The following is a 25706-nucleotide window of genomic DNA, read 5'->3' as shown; positions in this document are numbered from 1 at the left end:
CCCCCCCCCCCCCCCCCAAAAAAAAAAAAGATTTGATGGTGTTGCAGTTACAAAAAGCTTTGTCAAATTATCTGATGTTGTAGTGCTTACTACAGTAAGTTTCAACATATTCAGATGATTGTGATGGATGTGAGTGAGGCACAACAGTTCACCATCAACCAAGAACCTTATTTTTTGTAGTGTAGCTTACGCCAAGTATAGGCTCCACAGTCCAAATAAATAATGAGCTCTTCCTCCATGAGTACGTAGACTGTGGCATGGGTTTGGCAGCATAACAAAGTGCTGTGGAATGAGCCATTCTTGACTGTCAGGTAACAAATGGGTAAAATATCAAACACTTGAGTGGAGAAAATGTTTACATTTTTTGATTTCTTGACAATGTAAATAAAAAATAGTATGATTTAACATATAGAGAACATACAAACACATTCAGTGGAGTGAGTTCCACTATAATATTGTGTGTCCGGAGCACTGGAAAGACATTTTGGACATTCTTTACTGATGGCAGAATGTTAGCCCTCTGCAACAGGGATTATAACTCATAATGATTTTCCTGAAAGTTGTAATAATGTAGTTATAATAGTGTGTAGGTCCAGAAGAACACTTTAATTGCATCAGTCATAATATTGCTGTTGTAATAATACATTTGGTGGAGAAAGAATGCTGTTTTTGTCTGAAGTTGTGAGTTTGCGTATTGTAGAGCTAACTACATCTCGATCTCCAACTGTTAAATAGCTGTAATCAAACATTTAACACATTCAACGATGCATTAATGAGGCTGAGGCAAGAAGAACTCCACAAAAAAGGCCACAAACACACAGCATGAATGAAAAATGATACTGTAGGGTTGTGTTTTGGCCATGTGATTACTCGGGGTCAAATTCTTTTAATTATATTATGTAACCTACATTTATCATTAACAAAAATGTATATTTATTAGTGGATGCTGACACAGAATTTTGGATTTCTTATCATTGTTCTGTTTTTGCTAGTTTTTCGATCATGCCACGTGGGAAAAACAGGATGATATGTTGATACATTTTCATTGTCTTTTGCGAGTGGAGTTTATAGTAGTGAGTACACACCTGTGGGCAATGTGGGTGTAAAGATTTTTTAGGGCTTTTCCTGAATTCTCAACACTGGAGTGCTGTGCACATTGCAATGAAATTATACAAGTTCCTGATTAAATCTTGATTTAATTAGCTACCAAGGTCAATCACAATCATTACCAGAGTAAGTTCTGCGGTTCTGCTTCTCAACATGGTCAGTATCAGTTTTTCAGTACTGCTGCTTGGTTGTAACACCGTTGCATGTGGTGAGGGCAGTTTCTGCCTGAAACGTCTGGGCACGAATGAACAATTATTCTGTCACGTTTCACATCATTAAATTAATATAAGGTTTTTGAAGTGCATGTAAATATGCGAAAACGAAAAAACAAAGCAAAACAAAGCAAAAAACACAAAAACAAAACAAAAAAAAAAAACCCTTTTGACAGATTTAAGAGTAAGCAAGAGCTACAACAAAGGCTCACACTTGCTTATTCATGGTTTAAGTTATAACAATTTTACAATGTAACTTGTTAACTACAAAAACTATTTTAAAAATGAGAACTTGGGCTAATATAACAGAAGACAAGTGTCCTTTTTTTGTTTTGTTTTTTTACACAAATTTGTTATATAGTCCAAAAAGAGCTTTGTACTTGTGGTTGCAAACACATTTAATGGTCTGACTAAAAATCCGGACATCCAAGAAAAAGCACCGCCACACGAGTTCGCAGTCGACCTGCGGACCACATGCTTCTGAAGCATTTCTGACCTTCGCTTTTGTGTCTGCGTGCTCTGCTCTTGAGCAGTCTTTGCTTCTGCTTTTGTCCAGCTCCTCTTTGTTTGTTTGTTTGTTTATAAGTGCACATGCTGTCACAACAAGGTAAGTGATAAGATGCCTTCTCTTCTAGTCAGCACCATCCTACTATGCACATCCACTGTGAACCAACACTGGTCTCTTTAGGATGAACAGCAAGACCTTTTAAAAAAATATAAATATAAATTCATCTACACACTGCCTTGTTTTGGTCCTTTGTTGTGTTTTTTTTTTGTACCGTATTTATAGAGTGGGGGGGGGGGGGGAGAGAAACAACTTCTTTAGCTGTTCTCACTCCACTCTGGCATGATGCTTACACTATGTACAGAGTGGTACTGGTGTGGTGATAGTGTACGTGGTATGCCATGTGTATACAGGTACTCATTTCCCTGCAGACTGGCTGCTGGTGATTGGATCCCAGCCCCGGGACTGCATTGGCGGCCCAGAGTCTGATGGGTCATAGAGCTCTGGTACATTGCAGCGTGGTGGCCATCACCCAGCTGTGGAGAGGCGTGGCCTCCCACCCCACCTAGTCTGGACACCAGAGACCCTGAGGTGAAGTGAGCGGAGAAGTGTTGGTAGGGCAGTCGATCCATGGGCTGCATGGTGGTGACAGAACAGCTACCATAGGGTGATACACTGGCCCAAGTGTTGCAGCTGATGTCTTCCAAACTGGGAACAGGCTCAGCGCTTTGCGAGGCACTGGCATACATACAGGCCTGCCGCTGGCTAGACTCGCTGCGGTAAGGCCCACCGGAGAGACTGAGGCTCTGAGCGTAGCCAACAGGGTGGTAGTAATGGTCCTCCTCACTCGATGAGCTCTCCAGATATGCTTTCTTGTAGCTGTGATCTCCTGAGTGACAGTCATCATCCACTGCAGGTGGAATTAGAAAGGTGAGCAATTGTGTTATTCAGGAGATGGAAAATACAAACTGTTATCAAACAGAATGCAATGATTTGCAGATCTCATAAACTGGTATTTAATTTACAGTAGAACACAGAAAACATATCAAATGATTAATTGAGAACATGTGCCACATTAAGAAAACTATTAAGAAAAGCTCATTTTGAATTTGATGGCAGCAACATGTTTCACAAAAGTTGGGACAGGGCTATGTTTACCACTGTGTAGCATCCCCTCTTCTTTAACGACAGTCTGTACATATGAGGGAATTCAGGAGATCAGCTGCTGAACAAGCCCGGTTGAGCAGCCGGACTCTTGTTCTATGAAGCCATACTGTTGCAATAGATGCAGTTCGGGTTTAGCATTGTTGTGCTAAATATATTGGAGCATAATTGCTGTAAAACCTGTATCTACCTTTCAGTACTGATGGTGCCATTCCAGATGTGCAAGCTGCCAATTATAGGCAGTGATGCATGTCCATACGATGATAGATGAAGGCTTCTGAGATTTGTACCGTGCTTAACACCTAGGCTTTGCCTCTACAGCCACTCTCCACCTTCATTCACAGTATTTGACGTCCATGTTTTCCAAAAAGAATTTCAAATTTGGATTCATCTGCCCACAGAACACTTTTCCATTTTGCCTGGGTCCATTTTAAATGAACCTTGGCTCAGAGAAGACAGCAATGCTTCTGGATCATGTTCACATATGGGTACTTCTTTCCATGATAGACCTTTAACTCTGGATGGTGCAATGAACTCTTTTCACAGAAAATGATTTCTAGAAGTGCAATTTTTTCCATGACTGAATCACGCCTGTTTTAATGCAGTGCTGCCTGATGGCCCGGAGATCACAGGCATCCAATTGATCTTCTGCCTTGTTGCTTGCACACAGAGATTTCTTCAGATTCTACGGATCTTTTGATTCAGTAGGGCTGTAGATGATGAGACTTTTAAAGTCTTTGTAGCCTTACATTCAGGAACACTATTCTGAAATTGCTCCTAATTTGTACATGCATTTTGTTGCTGATGTGGCTTCTCTGCCTCTCTTGGATGCTCTTTTATTTTTTTAATCTCCACTCATGTTACTGACCTCTGGCAATTAGCCTAATTAGGATCTTATGTAAAATTTTCCTCATTTTCCTTTCCAGCTGTTTCTTTTTTGTAACACTTCCATTTCCAGCCTTTTGTTGTCCCATCCCAACTTTTTAGAGAGATGTTTCTGCCATCAAATTCATAATGAGCTTGTATTTTTCCATGAAATGTTGAAATGTCTCAGTTTAAACATCTGACATGTTTCCTATGTTCTACTGTGAAGAAAATGTAGCTTTATTAGACTTTCCAATAAAAGCATTTTGTGTTTATTTGCATGGCATTCCAGATTTTCTAGAACTGGGGTTGTACATGACATATAGCAATATTAAATAGCAGACACTATATTTTAAATTACTCTTTGTTTAACGTAACACATCTCACGTCATTTGTTTTAGTTTACAAATCTTCATGTACACACATGATGTGTTCAAGAATAAACATTTATTTAAAAAAAATATTATAAATAAAAGATTCACCTACCTTTCCTCTTGATACAGTGGTACTCTTGGCCATGCTCATGAGGCAGGGGGTAGGAACCCGACTGGGGCAGCATGTCCTGTGAACTGCTTGTGACACCATTTTCACACTGGGAGTACTGGGAGCTCAGGCTGTTTGGTGTGGCCAGGCCTTGGACCTCCCCGCTAAATGGACTCTGGCTGGAGCCCACTCTCTGCCGCACTGTACTGCGAGGCACTACTGGATACTCCTTGGTACTACGTGCACACACAAACGATCACAGTTGTTAGTTATTATCTTCAACTATAATTTGCTGTCAACAAAGCAGAACTATTTTAATCTTCCGCATTTCATCATAAGATCATTTGTCAAAGACAACCAACGAGGATCACCATCAGTGATTTACTTCCACTTAGGACACAGAGAAAAACGTCTGGGGGGTGGGGGGGGATATTCAGTCCAAAATATTTTGCCCCTATAAATCCTCAGGATCCATCAATAGATCATTTTGCTACTTCTAGTTCTTTGATATCAGGGGTGGATTCAGTTGAAAACCTGACCTGGTTTTGCAATAAGCTCTCCCCTTGATATTGTAACCAAGAGCAGACGTGCATTGCTTACTGTCCTCTGCAGGATTGGACAAAGGCATGAAAGATTGATAGTGTGGTTTGGACTCTCACCAGCTTCTATAGATTTACAAGTTTTGATAGCTGAAATGCATTTCACTTGAAACGTTTCATTAGCTCGTGGAACGCACCTACTTAAAGAAATTTAACGTGCGTCTAGTACAATCAGGCATGCGGTTTTTTATAAAGCTACTTCTTTTTTTACTGCAACACGGATTGTGAGGTACTTGATCATTATTCTGTGCATCAGAGTAAAGGTTTTAGAGTGGATGCATTCTTCTAACACCTTATGGAAATGCCAAACAACCTTTCCTGTTTGGTCTGATTTGGGATTTTTTTTCCCTCCTCATTTGAATTCACATAGAGTCTGAACTGGCTGCCCAAAGGGGGTTGTTTTTTTTCAAAACCAGATTTTCTCCTTTGAAAAAGTGTTTTCCACGCAGTACGGACTCATACTCCATTCCTCATCTGGACTGAATAATAGAGCGAGGGAGGGGAGAGATCAATGTGGTCGTGTAGTGCCTTGGCTGCCTGACCAAGAGACACCACCAGTTCAGCACAAATGCGTGCCCCCCCCCCCCCCCCCCCACACACACACACACACACACACACACCACCAACACACACATATATACACTGCACACACACACACAGCACAGTCCACATAAGGAGTTGGAACATCCTGGTAGAAAGAGCTCTATGGAAGAGAGATGTTACATTTGTGTTTCAGAGGTTCTGCCAGATCAGCCATAAAAGTCTTCAGCATGAAAACTGGCTGACTATCAAGAACTACACTTACATCATTGAAAATAACACTCACTGAAAATAACACATACGACTGGTTTGCATTTGGGTGATTGAGGGATTAAAGTGGGGCTCGTTAAGTGACAGTGTGACCAGGATGTCAGTAATCCCTGCCTAATTGAGGTAACATTTATCTACTCATTTCACAACATTTAGTATGGGTCAGTATTTCCATATATCAGAAGCAGGATCTATGAAAGAAAAAAAAGAAAAGAAAAAGAAAAGCAAGCAAGAATAACGTGTATTTTGATTGTTTTTTTTCCCACATTTACCTTTGCATTCTGGACATCCGGTGTAATTCCATGTCATCGCTACCACGGAATCCTTTTGCAAATGGGTTGTTCTCGATCTTCAGCTGGGTTATCTGTAAGAGCAAACACACGAAGTGTCAGTAACATACACTGTTGCAGTAAGAGTCAATTGTTGTGCTGCTTATGTCATTTCATTGTCAGCTGCGTTTAAAAGCACCCAATTACAGCCAACCCACACATGCATTGAAATAGCAGCTATTTAAAAGCAGCATTTCGCTGTGTGCCAGACTGTCAGACAAGACAAGTCCTCTTCAACTCAGGGGCTTTATGATGACAATATTAAACATATATTTTTGGAGAAAACCGGGGCTTTACAGGTTTTTTTTGGATGCATGTAAGTGTTCACAAGTTACCCAAGAGTGAAATAACAGATCATATTTCCAGAAACCTGAGATACTTTCTGAGCTGAGTTCCTGAGTGCAATAGTTCAATAAAAACATGTCTATATAAATCATCTTTCATTGCTTAATTTATGATGTTACATTAGATGATGTCTAGCTTAGGAGATAGCTGGCTCGTGCATGACAGATACAAATCATAAGACTTATTCTATGACTTAATGTTTTGGTAAAAAACGTCTCTATCAATACCAAACAAATAGAAGCAGAAATTACTTTCAGAGCCACCCATAAACAATAAGTTAATCCCAGAGTGGTTTAACCCAGTCCCGGGATATCCCTCTCGTGAGCAGTGGTTTCTGGCAGGTAATTAGCTGGCAGCTCTCGTGTGCTTCCAGCTTTTTGACAAGACTGGAAGTTTGTGTGCACGCTGGCTGACACTTTCAGCAAACTTTGTAAAATCTCTCATGTGACACTTCGCTAGCTTCTTGTTAATACGAGCTGTCTGTCAGATCATTTATACACTGTCTCATCATTTTAAAAGTTTGGCATTAAAAATTCAGAGTCTATTTCGCCCTTTTTATCCCCCTGCATGTCTTCCAAAAATACACCTAGACCAATAATTATCCAGTCCAACAATCTTATTCTCAGCTGAGTTTACAGAGAGAAAATTAAATATTTTACAAAAGATTTTGTTCTGACTAGAATTAGCAGATAGGAGGAAAAAAGGAAAAAATAATTTGAGAGTCGAAATTCAAAGGCTGTAGTTTGACTAGGCTGTGTCCAAACTGTTCTCATTAAAATAACTGAGGCTGACATAAACACATTTCCAGATGCAAAATGAAGTGAAGTAGTTCAAGTAAGATTTTTTTTTTTTTTTAAAAAGAAAAGAACAAAAATATGAGCTGGTCTTAATTCATCTTCCCAGTTTCACAAAAATCTTAAGAAAACATACCACTCCAGAAACCTCAGTTTCTGGAGAAAATGCTTTAATTACAGCTACGACAGGAAAGAGCTGAAACCAAAGACTTTGACCATTTCATTAGCTGAGAGTCTAACAGGTGAATTGGACAGATGCCTGCAGCTCGTAGCCCACTCCTTTTGGCAGGCTTAAAACTGTTTGATTAGACAAATGTGGCAAGAAAAAAAAGAGCCTCGAAACCCGAAATGCCCCTTTCTTTCCTGCAGGTCTGGAAAGCCCTAATAATTAGCCCGCAGTTACGATCTCAGCCCCTAGTAACAGGCTCAAAAATAATGAATGGTTTCTACAGAATGTTGGTCATTTGTGCTTCCTGTTCCCAGAAGCCCGGAGACCTGGATTGGCTGCGGGGACATTATGAGCTTTCGCCCCTTTCTCCCATATTCCCCAAACTAAAAACATATAGGCCTGCATGGTTAAAGGATGTTAAACAGATGCTGTTTGCAGATATTTGTATTCCCAAGATTTTTTTCCCCTCGCCCAGAAATGTGGACAGTGTAAATATTGAATTTTATTCCTGCTACTTTCACAAGTCTGAACACGCAATGGCGACTTAAAAAAAACAAAACAAAAAGAAAATACGAGGCTGTGCGGCTCAAGAAATCACATCTTTAACTCTAATCTGATGTTATAAGTTTCCAGATTCCAGATACGTGAAAAACAAGGGTGATTCCAAGGTTTTCTGTTTCCAATTAAACACGGTAAGAAACTTAATTTATAACTCAATAATGTTAATTAAAGCTCGTTAACCGAGAAAGAGAAGCTTAGAAAATAAATGGAAAAAGGCAAACATTTGAATAGCATATGTAAAATCTGGTTTCCCTTGTGCGGGTATATGTAATTAAATCTTCAAAGTTTTTAGACTGAGATCTGTTTTTTGCGCGTCTATATACGAGCAATGCGTAAGGAGAGCTTCGAAATAAAGCATGCAGTGATAGTCTCATCTACACTGAAATAGACTGAAAATCAAACACCAACAAATGAATTTAAAAAATAATTACTAGAACTGTTTCAAAGTAGGTAGTTATTTATCTCCAACAAAAGCCTTAATAATAAAATCATGCCACGGACTTGGGTCTGTGAAACGTGTTCTAGTCAGGAATCTGAAGTTTTCCTGCGAGCAGCTGAGTTTAATATCAACGATTTTTAGTGAAAAACTTTAAACTCTCAAAGAGCTATTATTTCCCCTCTCCTTTAATCCAACAGAAGACCAAGAGCTGCATAAAAAATTGACAAAAAAATTATTATTAAAAAATAATTTGTGCAAAAATTATAAACACATTTTAAAAAATAACTTCAATGTGAAATCGACCTTTGCGCAATCCTGCATTTGCACCGGGGGCATTTTTGAGAGTGCAACAGACTGCATGGTTCTGTTTGCACAACTGATTTTTTCCCTCTTTATATTTACCTCCGTTTGAAACACTGTGTAATTTTAACCACCCCATAAAATACGTAAACCTAAAGCTGCCCCTTTCGCGACAATAAATGAATAAAAATATCCAAAAATACCCCAAGGTTTTACCTTATGGTTCTGATAGGATGTCACCGCAATGAAAGATGTTTCCGGAAAGACGTGAGTGCAGAAGGCCGTGTTTTTGGAACCAAAGCCATTATTTTCATCCGCTTTCACGATGTGAATCCTTGGTTGATACTTGTGCATCGAATTGAGGATGATCTGCAATAAAGAGAAAGTGGCGTTACACACATATATTTGGCGTCATTTCTAAAAATAAAATTAAACAAAATGAGATACATTCTACCAGTCCTCAAATGTGGGTTTTTTTTTGAGTGCGCTTTTTTTTAAAGATTAAAAATCTCCTTTTGTAAGAAAACACTTTACCATATATTTGTTATAATAAACATAATAAAAATAATAAATGTTAGTAAGACATTAGCCATTTTTACGCATGAGCAACATGCTGACATGATAAGATTACAGTCTATTTTGCAAAAGGTCTATTTCAGTACTTTCACCAACGCACTGGTCTGCTTATACTTCTCAATAAAATTTTTTTGTCCCTGTAATTTTACGAATTCTGTCTACTTTGTAATGGAATCCACTTTTCCTCTCAAAACGTCTAAGCTGAGCTATAGTTTCTGAAAAACACTTGTTTGGCTAAAACACTTTCATTGAACAACAAATTGTAATGAAAGTTTTATTTTTTACCTTTTTATAGATATTTAAAATAAAGTCGACCAATTTGCATTCTTCTTCTTCTTGTTTTTTTTGTTTTACAGCACAGTCATTTAAACATTCCTCGTGTTTTAAATAGAATAAAGATTTAAAATGTTCTAATTAAACCCTTTAAAAATATAAATTGTCTCTCACTGTAATTATTACTGCAGTGACAGTGATTTACCGTGTTATTTATACAGCACTTCTCATGACAGTCACACAGATAAATGCAGGAGATAGACATATGCATGCCCTCTTCCTTTATATTCTGTTACCTTACTAAACCAGCCTATGAGAACTACAGTGAATAGAATGAACCTGTCTTTTGTTAGTCAATGCCATCAATCTTGAAGAAATATTATTTATTTATTTTATTTTAATTCCCATTAAATTCTTCTAATAAAAACGACGGCAATTGCTTTTTAATTGACTTATCCCTGCATTCGGTGCCATACCCATTCCTTCTATACTTTATCTGAAAGAGTGTTTTTGAACCTGCGTCTCAGTGCTAGCATGAGAAGAGCCGGGGGATTGCCCTGACCTCCAGTACCTATGGGGGCATCCTGCAGTATTACACAGACATAACCCAGAGTCTTTTCTCAGAGGCGAATGAACCATAGAGACCTACATAGATAATACAATAGTCATCCATTATTAATTCCCAGTTGAACTTGATCTCATTTCATGCTGGAATAGGTTTTTGTAATGGGCAGGAGAAAGTGTTTTTCAGCTGCCTGCCATGCACCTTGTAGATGCAAACTATTTAATGGAAGTAAGTGACAGAAAACATCAGTCAGGATTTGTTTAGTGGATCACTTCAGTTACATAAGCAGGCGCAGCTTTTTGTTTTTGTGGATTTTTGCAGTATTGCAGTTTTGTCATGGTGTATTTGAAAAACAAAAAATAAGCAAACAAAAAAACTTCTTTCACGTGTCTGTTAAGCAGCAGTCCCTATGTCTTAATATTTAGAATCATTAATGAGGCTTCAAAACACGACTCGAAACTATGTAAACTGTGCAAAGAAAAAGCAGGGTAAATGGCAGATTTTCTCATGCATTCATTGCCTGCTTATTTCTTAGTTTGCATATATGTCCAAGATTGGAACAAACCACAACAACTAGTCCACTGATGCAAACATGTCATACAGCACCCTGTATGGTTTAAGAGGCTAAAAATGTCCGTCATGAAGACATATTAGAAGTTGCATAGATGTCTAAATGCACATTTCACCATGGAAAATAGCATGGCCCACTAACCGTGGGTTCCTAAAGTCCAGTATTTGTGCTATTAGGATGGGATGTGGTAGTGAGGAGGGGGTAGCTGTAGACCACCCACTGGGGACTCAGCATACACCTCAACTCCGTGGCCCAGTCACTGCCCTGCCTGGTTCCCTGTATCTCTGCCTCAACCCCCCCTAGCTTCTGGATGATCGCATGTAATGATAGTGAAGGATCACTTTGGGTCCCGGGCTGCTGCCCTTTTACTTTCAAGTTCCTCCACATCAGAGAGTTTCCCCAAGCTTCAGGATTAGCAGTCTTTGTACACCACCATCTATTGCTCATCACACACTGCCATTCAAATATAAACAGTGTGATCCTCACACTCCACCCTCATGCACAAAACATGTGTGGGAAGACTGGGAGACGAGTGCAGCAGCAAACTGATGGGTAAGACAAATAACACTGAGAAATATTCTGGGAGTTGAGACAGACATCAGAGCAAAAACTACAGATTGGTATGAAACAGAAACAGAAACAAAAACAAACTATTCAGGAATTCAGATACAGAAAAAACACCACTTAATTCTGTAATTTTGTGACCAAACTAGTGCTGTTGTGGAGGTTTTGATATGTATCGACAGATATGAATAACAAGCAACAAAGCAAATACACTTTGTTAAAGCCAAAGTACAGAGGGATTAAATTTAATATACTTGAATCACAAATAAAATTACTTACAACAAAATAGCACTTGTTACTAAATATGCTATATACAAAAATTATAATGTTGCAGATGGCAAAGTTTAACCTTTAACTAATAAGAATACAGAATTTTTACATTTTGGGGCAGTTTAATGTATAACTTTTTTTTTTAAAGAAGATATTTATGTAAGTAGAATCTCATGGAAACTAAAAACCAAATAGCTAGCCAAAACTGTTACCCTGTAATATAACTAAAGTCAGTGAGTATATATACTTAGTTACTTCACAAAATTAGAACATTATGATTAATAATTGTATCTTTAAATAAATCTCTTTTAAGATACACACTTCTTTAAAATGCATTACCTAGCTTCGGTACAACTAAAACACATTACCATTGAAATAAACTGCTTAGTGAAACAGACCTCAGCCTCAACACTTTCATACGACGAATATGTAAAATATCAGAAAAATGACTTATGTGTGTGTAACCTATACATACTGTGTATAATTTAAAAATCCTGTTCCTTGCAAATATCCTTCTGCCCACTTCAAACCACTATTCTTCACTATATTTCTACACAAAACTTAATAAAATAGCATATCTACAAGATTTTCTCATAACATTTCCAAAGCTCCTTAAACTACCTTCTTTCATGATTCTCACTAAAATGTTTGTTATAACAAATTTGTTTTAAGAGTGAGGGTTACACTCCACGGTTATGCAATACAGTTCAATGGGTTATAAAACTGTCACAAACCAAAAACAGAACAATTAACCTTGCATTAAGACAAAGGCACCACATCCTCTGAGATTAATTCCTAAGCTGAGCTCAGTCCTGCCCGGCCCCCTGACGTGTATGTTTTACAGACATTTCTAGAAGAAAACCTCAGGCCAGTCCTGTATTGGTTTAATCAGCATCAGCAATATGTTTTAGTCTCATGTCTCACTGCTAGTAATTATAAATCATCTACAAGTTATTTCAACCAGCTGGACCAACAAGCTGATGGAGTATATTTCTGGACAGCCACCAGTGCTTCATTTATGAATCCCATGGAGCTCTCTCCCAGCACGAAAGAGGCCGAGCCAGGAACCACTGCAACCAATCAAACTTTACTTTAACCCAAAATTCACAGTGCTGCTCACATTCCGACTGAGACTCAGTTTCATCTCACCGGCTGTGCTTTGGCAAGGGAGCAGTTCCTTTAGGTGCCATGTGGACAGATAGTAGCTTGTGTGTGCTAGAATTCATATTAATTTTTCCGTGGGTAACTTTGAAAGCTGAAACCAGCTTCACTTTGATTCATTACCACACTGAAACCAACACCTTAAGTGGATGCAGAAGTATAAGAATATAGTATAATGGCAACAATAATATATAGTATAATAATTGGTGTGTGGTCATAATAATAATTGGTCATATGCAATGAGATCGTGTTTTTTGTGGACTATCGAGCATTGTGGAGTAATACGTCTCTAAAAGCAAAACCAAACAAACACAGCTTGCGTTAAGGAATGTTTTCTCATGAAAGCAAACCAGCTGTTGAGGTAACCTTTGCCAAATTTATAATTGTGTTTTCCTTTAATGGCTAAGCCTGTTAGTAAGAAAGTTTCTACAAAAAGACATCTAATTAGGCCTAAATGTACCCATCGAGATACCTTTCTTCATGAAAACCTGCTGCCAAAGGGCCCATTTGTTGATGAAGTAAGTGATGTTTGTACTTTCTGCTTTGGGTAAGACAGGAATCACAAAAGCCTGAGGCCAGATAGGGAGTTTAGAATAATGAGGAGTTAAAGCTAGGAAATAGGTACCATACAGCCTCTTACTGCTGAGAAGGGTGAAGGAGATGGTGGGTGGTGGTGCAATTGCCCTTTTCCTTTTTCCTAAAAAAGTTCCCAGTTGATCTCTTCTACTCATGCAAGCTGAATTCCAGGAGGTCCATGGCTAATGCACCTAGGGGGTGCTATAATAACACTGTGCTACAAAAGGTATGTTACTAACACCTTCATAGCAAACATATTACATATTAAAGAATAAGATGATGGCACGATAAGAAAGAAATATTTGTCTCAATCTGGAATATTTATCTAAAGATCACAGAGACTCTTCAAAACATTACCTTTACATCATTATGTTCAATAGTAAAAACAGAATATCACCAAACTTTTTTGTAATCTCAGGAGATTCCACTTTGGAAAAGTAAAGTAGAAAAAACCTTCATATGGCACAAAATTTCCTCTATATTTCTTTTTTTGTGTTTAAAGTATATCAGGCTTACTATTATTATTATTGCTATTATTATTATTATTATTATTATTATTATTATTATTATTATTATTATTGTTGTTGTTGTTATTATTATAGCAGTAGTATAGTAGTGGTAGAAGTATTTGCATCTAATTGAACACCACAACTATTTCACTATTTAAAATTAATTTTGTGACGTTTTCAACATCAGAATGCATTTCATTACTTACTATTTTCGTATTCATTTTAACACTGCAAGTTACATTTAACAAAAAATGGAAAAAAAGGACAAAACATAAAAAATATAAACGTATCTATATAATAAAACGTATACCCTCCACCAAAGCGATGGATGGATGGTTAGATGGAATTTATCAAACGATTTACTTTCACTAAAACACATCTTTACAGAAGCAACTTAATAAAGTTTGGGCTCCACAGGTGCAGTGAAAGAATGACTGAAAGATTATGTTTAAGTTTTAATGCACATTTAACAGATCAAATGCAAAGTTTTAAGCAAATAAATAAATCAATAAACTGGTTGCCTCTCTTTAAAAAATATGACCAGGCAGGAGCATTATCTTTAATCAATTTAAAATGTGTGTAAAATATTTAACCTCAAGAAAACAATAAAACGTACTTTTAATTAGCTGCGAGTAGCAACAACAACAACAACAACAACAACAACAACAACAACAACAACAACAACAATAATAATAGTAATAATAATAATAATAATAATAATAATAATAATATGTTAGGGATTTTTATATAAATGGCGATGCAGAGACCTGCAGATAAGCATTTAGTGCCATCATGTAACACGTCGGGCCTTAACGGATTCTCGGGATTTGGGTCAGTGCAACACCAGGTTAGCAATCATGTGGTTAAATAGTATTGATGACAGGCAGGCACCTACGTGTCCGAACGGGTCCAGGTGGTTGTTGGTCAATTTCAGCTTCTGGAAGGAGACGAGCTGCCTCATCCAATGAGCCCCCGTGGCGGGAGAGTCCGGGTGAACGTAGAGTCTCCCGGGCATGGCAGGCTCTGCCTTCCCAGTCACAGACCTGATACACAGCAACACAGTCACACGCTTTGAAACTTGCTGGACTAACACTCACATGCTAGCCGCAACTGAGTCGGTCCTAACAAGTCGAAAGAAGCAGAAGATAATGACTGTGGATAAAATGTAATAATAAATTAAATTTTTATTATAAACGGAAAACTTAAATTAGTGGGGCACTGTTTCTAATTATTACGCACAAAATGGCGCAATATGGGACTTTCTGCACTTAAAGTTCTAAACTATGGGTGATTACGTCTTTTTCAAAACTTTGCTTTATTAACTTTAAACTTCAGTACATAAGGAAGCCTTCTGTATCGTGCCATTGTCGGATATTGATTGCTTCTAGTCACGTTAGACGTTAAAGGCACTGTTTTGCAACATATGTGGAACGAGGGGAGAATTAGTTTTAGGCCGTACTTAATGCGTCTTCAGTGGCATCATTGGCATGTAGCTAGCAATATTAAAGGCTCTGACACAAAGAAGAAAGACCCGCTTGGAGAACGACTCTAGACAAACAGCCGTGTGAAAAAAATCTTTGATGCAGTGCAAGGAAAAGTTTATCTCGTTGCTTTCAGCGCAGAAAACTCAGCACTGACAGAAACATTTCTGCCTGCTGACTTCATTTCTTGGCAAATATTAGAAAAAACACAGTTAATAATTCTCCCGGAAATAATATATTCACTTCCGATTCCCGTCCATCACGACAATATAACGCTCCCCGCTGCAAATAACTCCAGAGAGAGCGAGAAAGCGAGAGACTAGCTGAGATCCCCCTCCCCCAACCCCCCCCCCCCCCCAAAAAAAACAAAAAACAAAAAACAAAATCAAAAACTAAAAAAACACACACACCAAAAAACAAAAAACAAAAAAAAAAAACAATGACCCGGATTTTCATCGGTGCGTAAAAGTATATGTTGGCAAGGCAAATCCTTTTAGAGAAGCGTTGCTGTGTTATGTTTTTACGTACCATTTATTATCGGCGAATTTGTATCGATGGTCGTCAGCTGGAACAACGTCCATAAGTAGAATGTATTTCGTTTTAGGGTTTAATCCTGTGACCTTCACTTTGAAGCTGGGAAACATTCTCCTGTACAGGAAAATAAAGTGTTGTGGACACGCGAGAAAAAAACAAGTACATGACTACTCACACCTATTAACACACACACACACACACACACACACACACACACACACACACACACACACACACACACACACACACACACACACACACACACACACATATGTATGTATATATGAAATCAAATGCTTTCGTAATAAAGCCTGTGCCATTCACTCTTTAATAAGCAAACCAAAAGTAAATAATATTTTGAAGCATAGAGAAAGGTTAAGTGGGAGGATTTAAAACATATAAATATCCGTCTTTGGTGTTTGGAGAGGAAAATCTTACTTTCAAGGCAGGGCGTTGGATCTGAGAAGAGCCATTATAAAAAATTTTTTTCAATATGTTCCAGACCTTTTTTTCATACGTGCAACATCCCTCTAGTAAATCTTTTGGATATTTGGTAGCTGTCATATTGCAGAAAACACACACATACACGGAGAGAAACACTAAGCTCTCCCACGAGTGAAAGGGAAGGGCTAACGGACGAGGATGGATGCTGTGTAATATCATCTCTTGCCAAAAACAGGAGTGAAATGATTGACGGGAATATAATGGAGACTTTTTGCAGCTGTAAGAAAACAACTGCCTTCTGCCCGCGCTGGAGAGCACATCGAAATGCAGCAATATTCAACTGTAACTATTACTCATTTGTAGGAGCCTGTGCAAGCGGTGCTCCGAAGCTATTTGACATAAAAAGTCATGGGCGCATATAAAGGTTCACACGCAGGCGACATGAGCTGTTTTGACTCGATACAGTCTGAGGGCGACCGTGGAGCTGACAGCAGGACACATTCACTCACGCGGTCCCTGCACAACATGCTGTTGCACACGTGTTGGATCACAAGAAGTGTCTGCACGCAGTTACACACACACACACACACACACACACACACACACACACACACACACACACACACACACACACACACACACACACACACACACACACACACACACACACACACACACACCTGCAGCGGATACAGAGAAAACGGCGCAAAAGGCAGCCCTTATGCTCTTTAATGTCTTTATTTCAACGCAAAGAAACAATCGGTAACATTTTACACAAGGGGGCACGTTTTGCACGTTGGCTCTCTCGCTGTATCGCATTTCCCAACAAGGCCACCCAGACTAAAATATGGACCGGTAGTGCTGCAGAACACTAAAGCGTCCACCAGATGCTCTTGTGTTTTCTCTGTGGTTCTGTACGGTTCCAGATCCCCACGCAAGAAAATTCCAGTCTGGTTTATAGTTTATATTTAAGCTCGAAAATCGGCCAAGATAACTAAAAGCCTCATCGACAAGCAGACACGCAGTCAATGAACCATTAGTTCTACTGAAATCTTTCTAATCGCGATAATAATAATAATGAAAATGTTTTAGATGCTCCTACCGTCCCGCTTTGGTGATGATCATCTCCGTCCCCACCTCGTGAAACTTCGTCCATAGTTCCCTTTCGTGCAGGTAGACCTTTATTCCCTCCATTCCCTTCAAAGTAAAACATTCTAGTGTGTATGGTTTTTCTAAAGTTGCATTATAGATAGAGGTGTCATGCACTAGTCTGCATGCATTTAAGGCCTTCTGAGTTCAGAGGTTGTAAAAAATCAAAACTGTAGGTCTAATATTTAGTGTTTGATTAAAACACTTTAAAAAATAAAATGCAAATACTTTGGACAACCGAGTTGTACGCTGAGGGCTAAGCTGTAAATAATGCAGAGGATAATAAGCTTATGAATTAACAGTTTAAACCAGCCATAATACCGTAGCCTTTAACTTGTTCAGCCTTTGCCGTGAGAACTGAAGCAGCAAACACGATTTTATAATAGTCAAAGCTAATGTGCAATGAACATAAACCCACACAGAATTGATCTGTATCCCCTATATGACTATAAACTATAACACACACAGTTACGCTATGAAGCTTAACAGAAACGAAAAATTTGCTGAGACTTTGCTGAAGTTGTTTCATTTCACAAATTTAAAAAAAAATCACTAGTGGACTAAATATCAGATCCAATCACATTTCTATCTCCAAACAGCGTAAATATATACGCCGAAAGAACTAAAATTAGCAGAAATACTCCATTCACTGTGCGGATATTTGTTTTTAAGTCATGATTTATATTTTATATTTTTAACGCCAAGAACAACAGGGTATCTGCCTGCTTCTGACAAAAACGCCTAGGCTATTTTTTTCCTGCAAATGAGTGAAAGTGACCCCTAAATCCGCAGCTTCCAGCCTGAAGCAGTGAGTGTGAGGCCTGCAAGCCGGCACTGACCTGCTGGATGTAAGTTGTCTGTGATGACGGGGATTTGCTTGAGGTCCCGTTCTGTTTCTCTGATTTATTATCGCTCTGTAATTCTCTCGAATCCGAGCCACCTGGAGAGTTTTGGAGGACAAAAGTCTCCTCTTGGTCCGCCATGACCGGAGCTCCGAAAACTACACGTCGCTGCTGGGAGACGGAAACAGAGATGTCAGTGTGTGCAGCCCGACCTTCTTAACTAACCGGATAACTGAAGACAGACTTTCAGGACATTGTGTTAATATGAATTTAGAGACACACAAATAAGCTTCATTTGCACTGTGTAATCACATTTATTGTTCTTGCTGTTACTATTTTGTCAAGTGAAAATACTTTTTTGATAGCTCAGAAATGAAAGCATAAAATATGTAAATATAACACACATGATAGAAAGCCTTCATGTTAATGGCATGAGCTAAACGTTTAAACCCAAAGCATTTTAATACTCTTAATAATTGCTTAGTGCAATGTGTTTTTCACAAATACAGGTCATTTTATTCTGCATATGTTATTCTTAGGAGAATAACTTCAATATTCACAACATTACTAAACTATTAGGACTTTTATTGTGACACACTGAAGCAGGCCCTCGCCTTTTTCCCCCTGCATGCTCCCAGAACTAAACACATGAGCTGTATTGCCCTGCGAGGCGGCGATCGAAGCAAAAATAAATCGCAGAGGTGCCTCCTAAAGAAAAGAAAAAAAAATCATTTACACTCAGACGGTGTCACTTCAGCAGACAGCTGCGATTCCTGCAACGTGGAGTAGCATTTACTACGATGTGGGCGAGTTATGAAATGCAGTCACGGTGGGTACACGCAGTCGGTTCAGATCAGCATCAGCTTACCTAAAAACCAAAAACAGGTCGCAGGCTGCAGCTGGCCCAGCAGAGAAACGCAGTGTCGCCTTGAAACGTCCAAAAAATAAGAAATCAATCAAAAATCAGATAATCCAGGCGTTTTTCTCGAAGAAGCTGCACAAACTCCCCATGAATCCCCACTGTTTCTCCCCTCAGTTAGTTCCTACACAGCGGAGTCAAAACCACGCAGATCCTCGCGGAGCTCGCTGACAGCTACACGGCGCTGCTCTGTGCCTTATTGTTGCATTTTACAGCGGAGGTGCGTTTTGTGAGCCTACTCTGCCGATGGCACTTAGCAGTAAGCTGTAGCCTATTCCCAGCGGAGCAGGTCTGTCACCTCCTCCGTCCCTCCTCTCTCTCCCAGCCTCTGGTTTTTCAGGAGCTCCCTCTCCAACTCTCCGCTGCGAGTCGCTGACCAACCGTGCGAAGCGGAAACTGAGTCCGCTACGTAGAAGTGCCGGTGTGGGGCTATGAGGGAGGAGGATGGGGAGGTGGGGAGGTGTTGCCTTTGCAGGAAGAGCATTGGTTTATGTCCGCGGCAATAATTCCTTACTGGTACACACCCCAGTTCTTCTTATTTATCCACTCCAAACCTCTTCTTGATCCCAGTCTCCAGCCTCTAATTCATTTGATATTGACATATTCGTGCGCCGTTAAGCACCAGTCTCTTCTCCGTAGATCTACACACAATAGAATCAAGTTCATCAAGCGTGACGCTCAGTCATGCATGCATTAGTAGGCATAGGCCAACAGGTTGCCCTTCTTTATTATTACAACTTACTAATAAAAGGATCATAAGCTATGTTTTGTCTGTGCTTGCACTGATGTCTGGGCAATTAACAATATCAATTTACCGACCGAATTTTGTCTCTGGGTAGGGGAGACCGGGGATAGTTGTAACGTGGGTCAGTTGTAACACTTCCAATTTCTCCAATCAGGGCTAAGTTTCAAATGATGTGACTCATCCTGTGCATGCCCAATTCAGTTCTGCTATCACATGTGAAAAATCAGCACATTTTGTCAAACACAGACAATTTAACACGAAAAAAAGTAATTTGTATGCCAAAAAGTAAGTTTTTCTACTTTATTTCAATTTCTAATAGCATTATCTGCTTTGCAGTTAAACTCATCAAACTTAAATTATGTTATTTGTATGTCTATGGGGATATATTCTGTGTAGGTCTTTAGTGCTAATGTTTTAGCCGTTGGCTGTAATGTTAGCTAGTTCATGGCTATAGGAGTCTGGGTCAGTTGTAACAGCAACAGTCTGGGTTAGTTGTAACAATAATGCAGATGTTACAACTTACCACACTATTACTTTAACTTATATTAAACAAGTTGGGGCAACGACATCAGCAGAGAGAGGTTCACTGGTCGCTTTTGTATGTGTGGTTAATGCCATTGGCAACACAATTCCTCCACTGTTTGTGTTCCCACACATACATTATGCAGACCTCTGTGTCAGAGATGGACCAGTAGGAAGTACTGGTAGTGGAAATAAATCAGGATGGGTGCAAGAAACAGATTTCCTCATCTTTCTGAAGCACTTTGCAAACCACACCAAGGTAAGCCATGATAAAAAGTAATGGAATTGCGATGCTGGTGAACAACTACATTTTTTCAGCTTCATTGCTATGTTCAAAATTGGTGCAAGAGTTGTAGGTTATAATGCCCACTGAGCCAATGAGGCCAAACTCAAGGAAGACCAACCAAAATTAATTAAATATTCAGTTGCAGAAAATTCCATAATTTGTCTTTTTTGGGGGGTTGGAATATGTTCAAAAGCTAGATTTCTGCATTCTGTCACACACACACAGAGCTACATAAATGGATGTAAGTGCATTCATGTGTTGAATAAACAAAGATTACATGTTAATGTTTTGTTAGTACCCTTATTTCATTGTGTTACATTTTACCCCAGGATATGTTACAACTAACCCAGACTATGGGGTTAATTGTAACATTTCACTCTTCGTGTTTGAGACCATACCATGCAATGGGTAATTGTGCTGCAGAGAAAATAGCTGCACTATTTAATAGCCGAGACATGTAAATACTTTGCATTACATTTTGAATCCACTACCTTAAAAGAGCTCCAATTTACAGACAGAAATGTCAAAAATGTTACAACTATCCCCGGTCTCCCCTACTTTAAACCATTATTTTACTATTCAGTTAATTATTCAAGAAGAACAAGGAACCAAGCTGGGTTCATAGAACCGAGGAAAAAAATAAATACATTTGGGATATAGTTATCTCTCTTTCTCTCTCTCCCTCTGTGTGTGTGTGTGTGTGTGTGCATGTTGGGGGGCGAACATGAGGAAGTCTAGGCCTTTGGCTTCACACAGGTTTACCCCGCACACCACAGAGGGATTAGATGGTAAAAAAACAGCATTTTCCCCCTATATTACATCAAATTGTATTGCACCATGTATACATAATACTGTACATCACCCTAATGCGTATCTATCTGACTTTATAATGGCTTTGCAAGTACACAACAAACTTACAGTGCCAAACTAGTAACTTTTAAGCGTGAATTTTGCAGATGAAATCCCTCTATTCTCATGTTCCTCCTGAAATAAGACCAAAGAAGAAGAAGAAGAAGAAGAAGAAGAAAAGAATAACGATTTAACTCGACCATTAAGGACAAAATTTAGTTCTGAAGAAACACGGGAGCAGTAATCTGCAACTTTCCAAACGCATCATTTTTTGCAGTGTGCCCACTTAAATGTCTCATTTGCATTTTAGGCTGTTATCTCATTACGTAGTCACCCCCAGGGTGACTTTCCTCACCAGTCAGTGTTGCACACGGACACCACTCGAGCTATGTGTTTGTTCCGTAGCGACTCGGCGATATTTGCACTACTTTAGCAGTGCTCACAGAGGCCTTTGAAAAAGCCATAAACATAATTAATTTGAATTTGTTCCTGATAAAAGCGAAGGTGGGCCTATGTGCTCACTTACCCCCATTTTTTTGACTGAAAAAAGTGCTAAATTTGGTTCGTCTTTGCCATATGATAAAATAATATACACATATTTTTGGGATGTAGTCTTATGCCATAGCCTTTGTGTAACAACATTTTCCCGCGGAGAAAAAACGAATCGTCTAAACTTTGTAATCATAATTTTCCAGTTTTCAAATGTATTTCTGTGAAGTTTTTGCAGATTTCGTGAAGCTGTTTATTTGTTTACATTTTAAAGACAAAACAACCCGGCAAAGAAATGTAAAATAAACAAAACATTTTGGGAAGCTGCCACACATTTTTTCGCCTCGAAGTTGAATTTTTTGCTTGGTCGAGTGGGTGCAGGTAACTTTTAACACAGCAGGTGTGCACACAAACAGCGAGCAGGCGAAACGAAGAGTTTGCAGAAGACCGGACAGCACTTTTAAATGACACGGACGCTGTTGTCAGTGCAGACATGACTATCAGGCAGCGTTACTGCATAACTGATAAATGATAAAGACGGAAATTTATTCAGGGATACTCCACGAGTTTACAAGCCACGTGTGAGAGTGAAAAAATAAAACAAATATATATATCTATATATCTATATATCTATATATCTATATATATATATATATATATATATATATATATATATATATATATATATATATATATATATATATATATATATATATATATATATATATATATATATGTATATATATTTTATTGGCCTCGTCCACAGAGAAGTCTGCGCGCTGATGCTGACAAATACAAGTAACTGAAATGCAGTCTAACAAAAATCCATTAAAACAGTCTTAGAATTAAAATGTCAGCAATGGGAATACAACCCAGCAGTGTGAGGTTGTGCATATCATTCTGCAAAGTGAAACGTTTTTTGGTTGTTTATTTACTTTTTAATGAGCACTTGAAACGATAGGTACTGATACAGGAGCTGCAGGTAGATGAAACCCAAATTTTAAAGCCTGTGTGAAAGAGAAAAAAAGCTATAATCTTACGTTCTTATGTTTTAGGCTATTTATGAAACGTAAAAACACTTCGAAGCTCGGTCCTGGAGAACCTGGAGTCCGCGGTAATCATTAGATAATTAATAAAGCAAACTAATCATGAATTTAAAGTTTAAAGGCAGCCATCTCAAACAACGCGGATAAAGACGTATTTTTTAAGCCTACAGAAATCAAAATTAGAACGAAAGCGTCTTTAAACAGTCTTTGATTTTTACTTTATTTTTAATTGTATTTTTTAGTAGCCCACTCAAGGAAAAAAACGTGTGTATTAACGAGTTTATCCTTAAAAAGTAAGCATCGCAGATGGGCTAAAGTTCCGCTTGTCTTGCCTTTGCGCACATATATAAATGATAGGCTGATACTTACATACATGCATTTAAAGGTTAAATGGTCTATGAAATATAAAAATAAAACTTTTATTTTGTAATTATTCCGTTTAAAATAACATAAAAACTGAACAGTGATATATTAAAATATTAGTATTTGTCATCATATTGGCAGAATTTCGAAAACAATACAGTCATTGCTTATCATAAGAATATCACTTTAAGTCACATTGGTTGGCTTGCCTCAAAATGCCTCAGTTTTAGATCACGTGGTAAAAGGTGAGTTTAGAGTTTCTTGTTAACCACTACAGAGCTAACTACAAAAATAACTGTAATGATTTTCTGCAATAATAATAATAATAATAATAATAATAATAATAATAATAATAATAATAATAATAATAATAATAATAATAATAATAATAATTATTATTATTCTTATTATTATTATTATTATAAAATTTATCGAGCACTCTGGGGAACAGAGACAGGACACGGAACAGAAACATACACAATTTTCTTACATATTTACATTAAGGACAATGGTTACTTAAATAAAAATAATTACAGGTAAGAGGCAAACCAGGTTGTAGTGCGAATTGGTTAATTAACTAACTTATTGCAGTTACAGCATTGATGTAAACATCAATCAACATAAATGTGCTATAAAAATGAAATGTCCTTACTTACATTATAAGATGTGCAACATTTTCTTACAAACGTCCAAAATTTTGACAAACATTGCATATAAATGTAATTGTAACAAAATACATCCCATCAGCAACCGAAATTATTTAGAGAGACTAATCGTCACGTCTACATTAAAATAAAATTAAGAATTCAAAAATCGAAATTAATACAATGCATTTGAAATCCGAAATTGCATACACAGCGACGAGTACTTTGTTGAGCATGACAGAACACGTGAAAAGTCCGGGAAGATAAAGTTATTTTTCATCAAGAGAAACAGGAAATAATATTCATATAGCTGATGAAAATGCAAGACAGAGGACACTCTGAGCTTTTCACAGTATGTTAGTGTATTCTTTAAAGCACGAAAAAAAACTCTCCTCGCAGACAAACAAAAAACAAAACTAAAGTCTAAATAAGCTCGGTGACCATGTTGGATAATTAGTGTTTACTCTGCAACTTAAACTCTTAATACACCCCGAAAGAAATCCGAGCAACAATATACTGACCACCACCTCACTCCTCTCCTTATAGACTCAGAATGTGGAGTGTTTAGGGTCCACAAAGACCTTAATATTATGTATGAGAAAAAAATCCTGTTCAGAAACTACAAATCCCACTCATCCAGGTGCAAATGAAAAAGTGCCAAACAAATCAGAGCGACACACCCTACCTTCCTCCTGACTGTCCCAAGCTGCTTGAGTGTGTGAGCTGATGTTGCCACTTGTTTGGAGCCGTTTAAAGTCTGGTAAGACTTAAGCAGTCAGGCAGGTGAAAGCGCTGGTGTGGCTAACCACCAGTCCAACCAGGAACTCCTGGATCACGGAAAAGTGCTGCCCAGATGCTCAGCGCCAAAAACCGTCTGTGAGGTTTGTGGCTGAAAACCCATCCACAGTTTGGCTATCATGAGCTGAGCCAGGAGGAGAGGAGACAGAAGGAAAACAAAAGTTTTCATGTTTAAGGCGCAATCTTTTCCAAGATCTGAAGGACCAAACTAGCGGCGCTTTAAATGTGATTAAACAATGATGAATCTACACACACACACACACACACACACACACACACACACACACACACACACACACACACACACACACACACACACCTATTTCACCTTCATTTAGAATGTTAGTGCTTATGTTTACACACCTCTTCCCTATCTGCAGATTTAACGGGCCTCACAGAAGCATGGGATGGATTTTATGACTAATTTATGACCAAACACAAACAACTGAATATCATGACACCTTCTTATTAATCCTCCGCACTCAGCTGTTGGTTTATTCGGCAGAAATTTCACCATCACAGGAGAAAACTGTTACTTCATAATAAAAGAAGAGAGTATATTTTTTTTCTGACTGCTCCTTTAAAACCCAAACCCTTGAAAAACCTCGTTCGAAGCCAGGGAGCCAAGGCAGTATCAGTACCTAACCTTAAAGACTATAAGTACTAATTTGTGGCAGCATCGTGATGAAAAGCTTCATGAGAGCAAAATGTGTGTCAGAACTGCTGATTGCGTTGTTTGAGTGACCGGACTTAAGTTTCACCGACTGATGACTCATTTGCTGCTGAGTAACGTCCACATCCTCACTCAGCCACCACTAGCCTCCCATGTCTTTCAGTTTCTTGCATAAG

At 38.4% G+C, this 25706-nt stretch overlaps 1 protein-coding gene across 5 annotated transcripts; it reads right to left on the bottom strand.

Moving 5' to 3' along the window:
• On the bottom strand, nt 1-24884 carry tbx5a (T-box transcription factor 5a). Of its 5 annotated transcripts, none has more exons than XM_080874788.1 (9): nt 24745-24884; nt 18194-18367; nt 17308-17402; nt 15756-15875; nt 14642-14789; nt 8898-9050; nt 6017-6108; nt 4339-4571; nt 1-2734 (listed from the first exon to the last, which is right to left on the bottom strand). In XM_080874788.1, exons 2-9 carry the CDS (start codon nt 18335-18337, stop codon nt 2142-2144), a joined length of 1578 nt encoding a protein of 525 aa, XP_080730914.1. In that variant the 5' UTR covers nt 18338-18367; nt 24745-24884; the 3' UTR covers nt 1-2141. The 5 variants fall into 5 exon arrangements, with proteins under 5 accessions (XP_080730914.1, XP_080730912.1, XP_080730913.1 ...); XM_080874786.1 differs by lacking the exon at nt 24745-24884 and adding an exon at nt 19065-20462; XM_080874787.1 differs by lacking the exon at nt 24745-24884 and adding an exon at nt 19065-20462 and having other exon boundaries at nt 18194-18364.
• Between the last annotated feature and the right edge of the window lie 822 nt (nt 24885-25706).

The sequence above is a fragment of the Rhamphochromis sp. 'chilingali' genome (assembly GCF_963969265.1).
Source record: "Rhamphochromis sp. 'chilingali' genome assembly, chromosome: 2".
NCBI lineage: Eukaryota > Metazoa > Chordata > Actinopteri > Cichliformes > Cichlidae > Rhamphochromis > Rhamphochromis sp. 'chilingali'.
Note: the sequence above shows the minus strand (reverse complement) of the source record. Positions and strands in the feature narration are given on the sequence as shown.

What these genes read in the sequence shown, in the direction of transcription:
- tbx5a (XM_080874788.1), bottom strand. Translation starts at nt 18,337, where the DNA reads ATGGCGGACCAAGAGGAGACTTTTGTCCTCCAAAACTCTCCAGGTGGC. An exon ending in AAATTCGCCGATAATAAATG is followed by an intron (nt 14,790 to 15,755) that starts GTACGTAAAAAC and finishes GCTGTGTATCAG; the next exon opens with GTCTGTGACTGGGAAGGCAG. An exon ending in CGGATGTCCAGAATGCAAAG is followed by an intron (nt 4,572 to 6,016) that starts GTAAATGTGGGA and finishes GTGTGCACGTAG; the next exon opens with TACCAAGGAGTATCCAGTAG.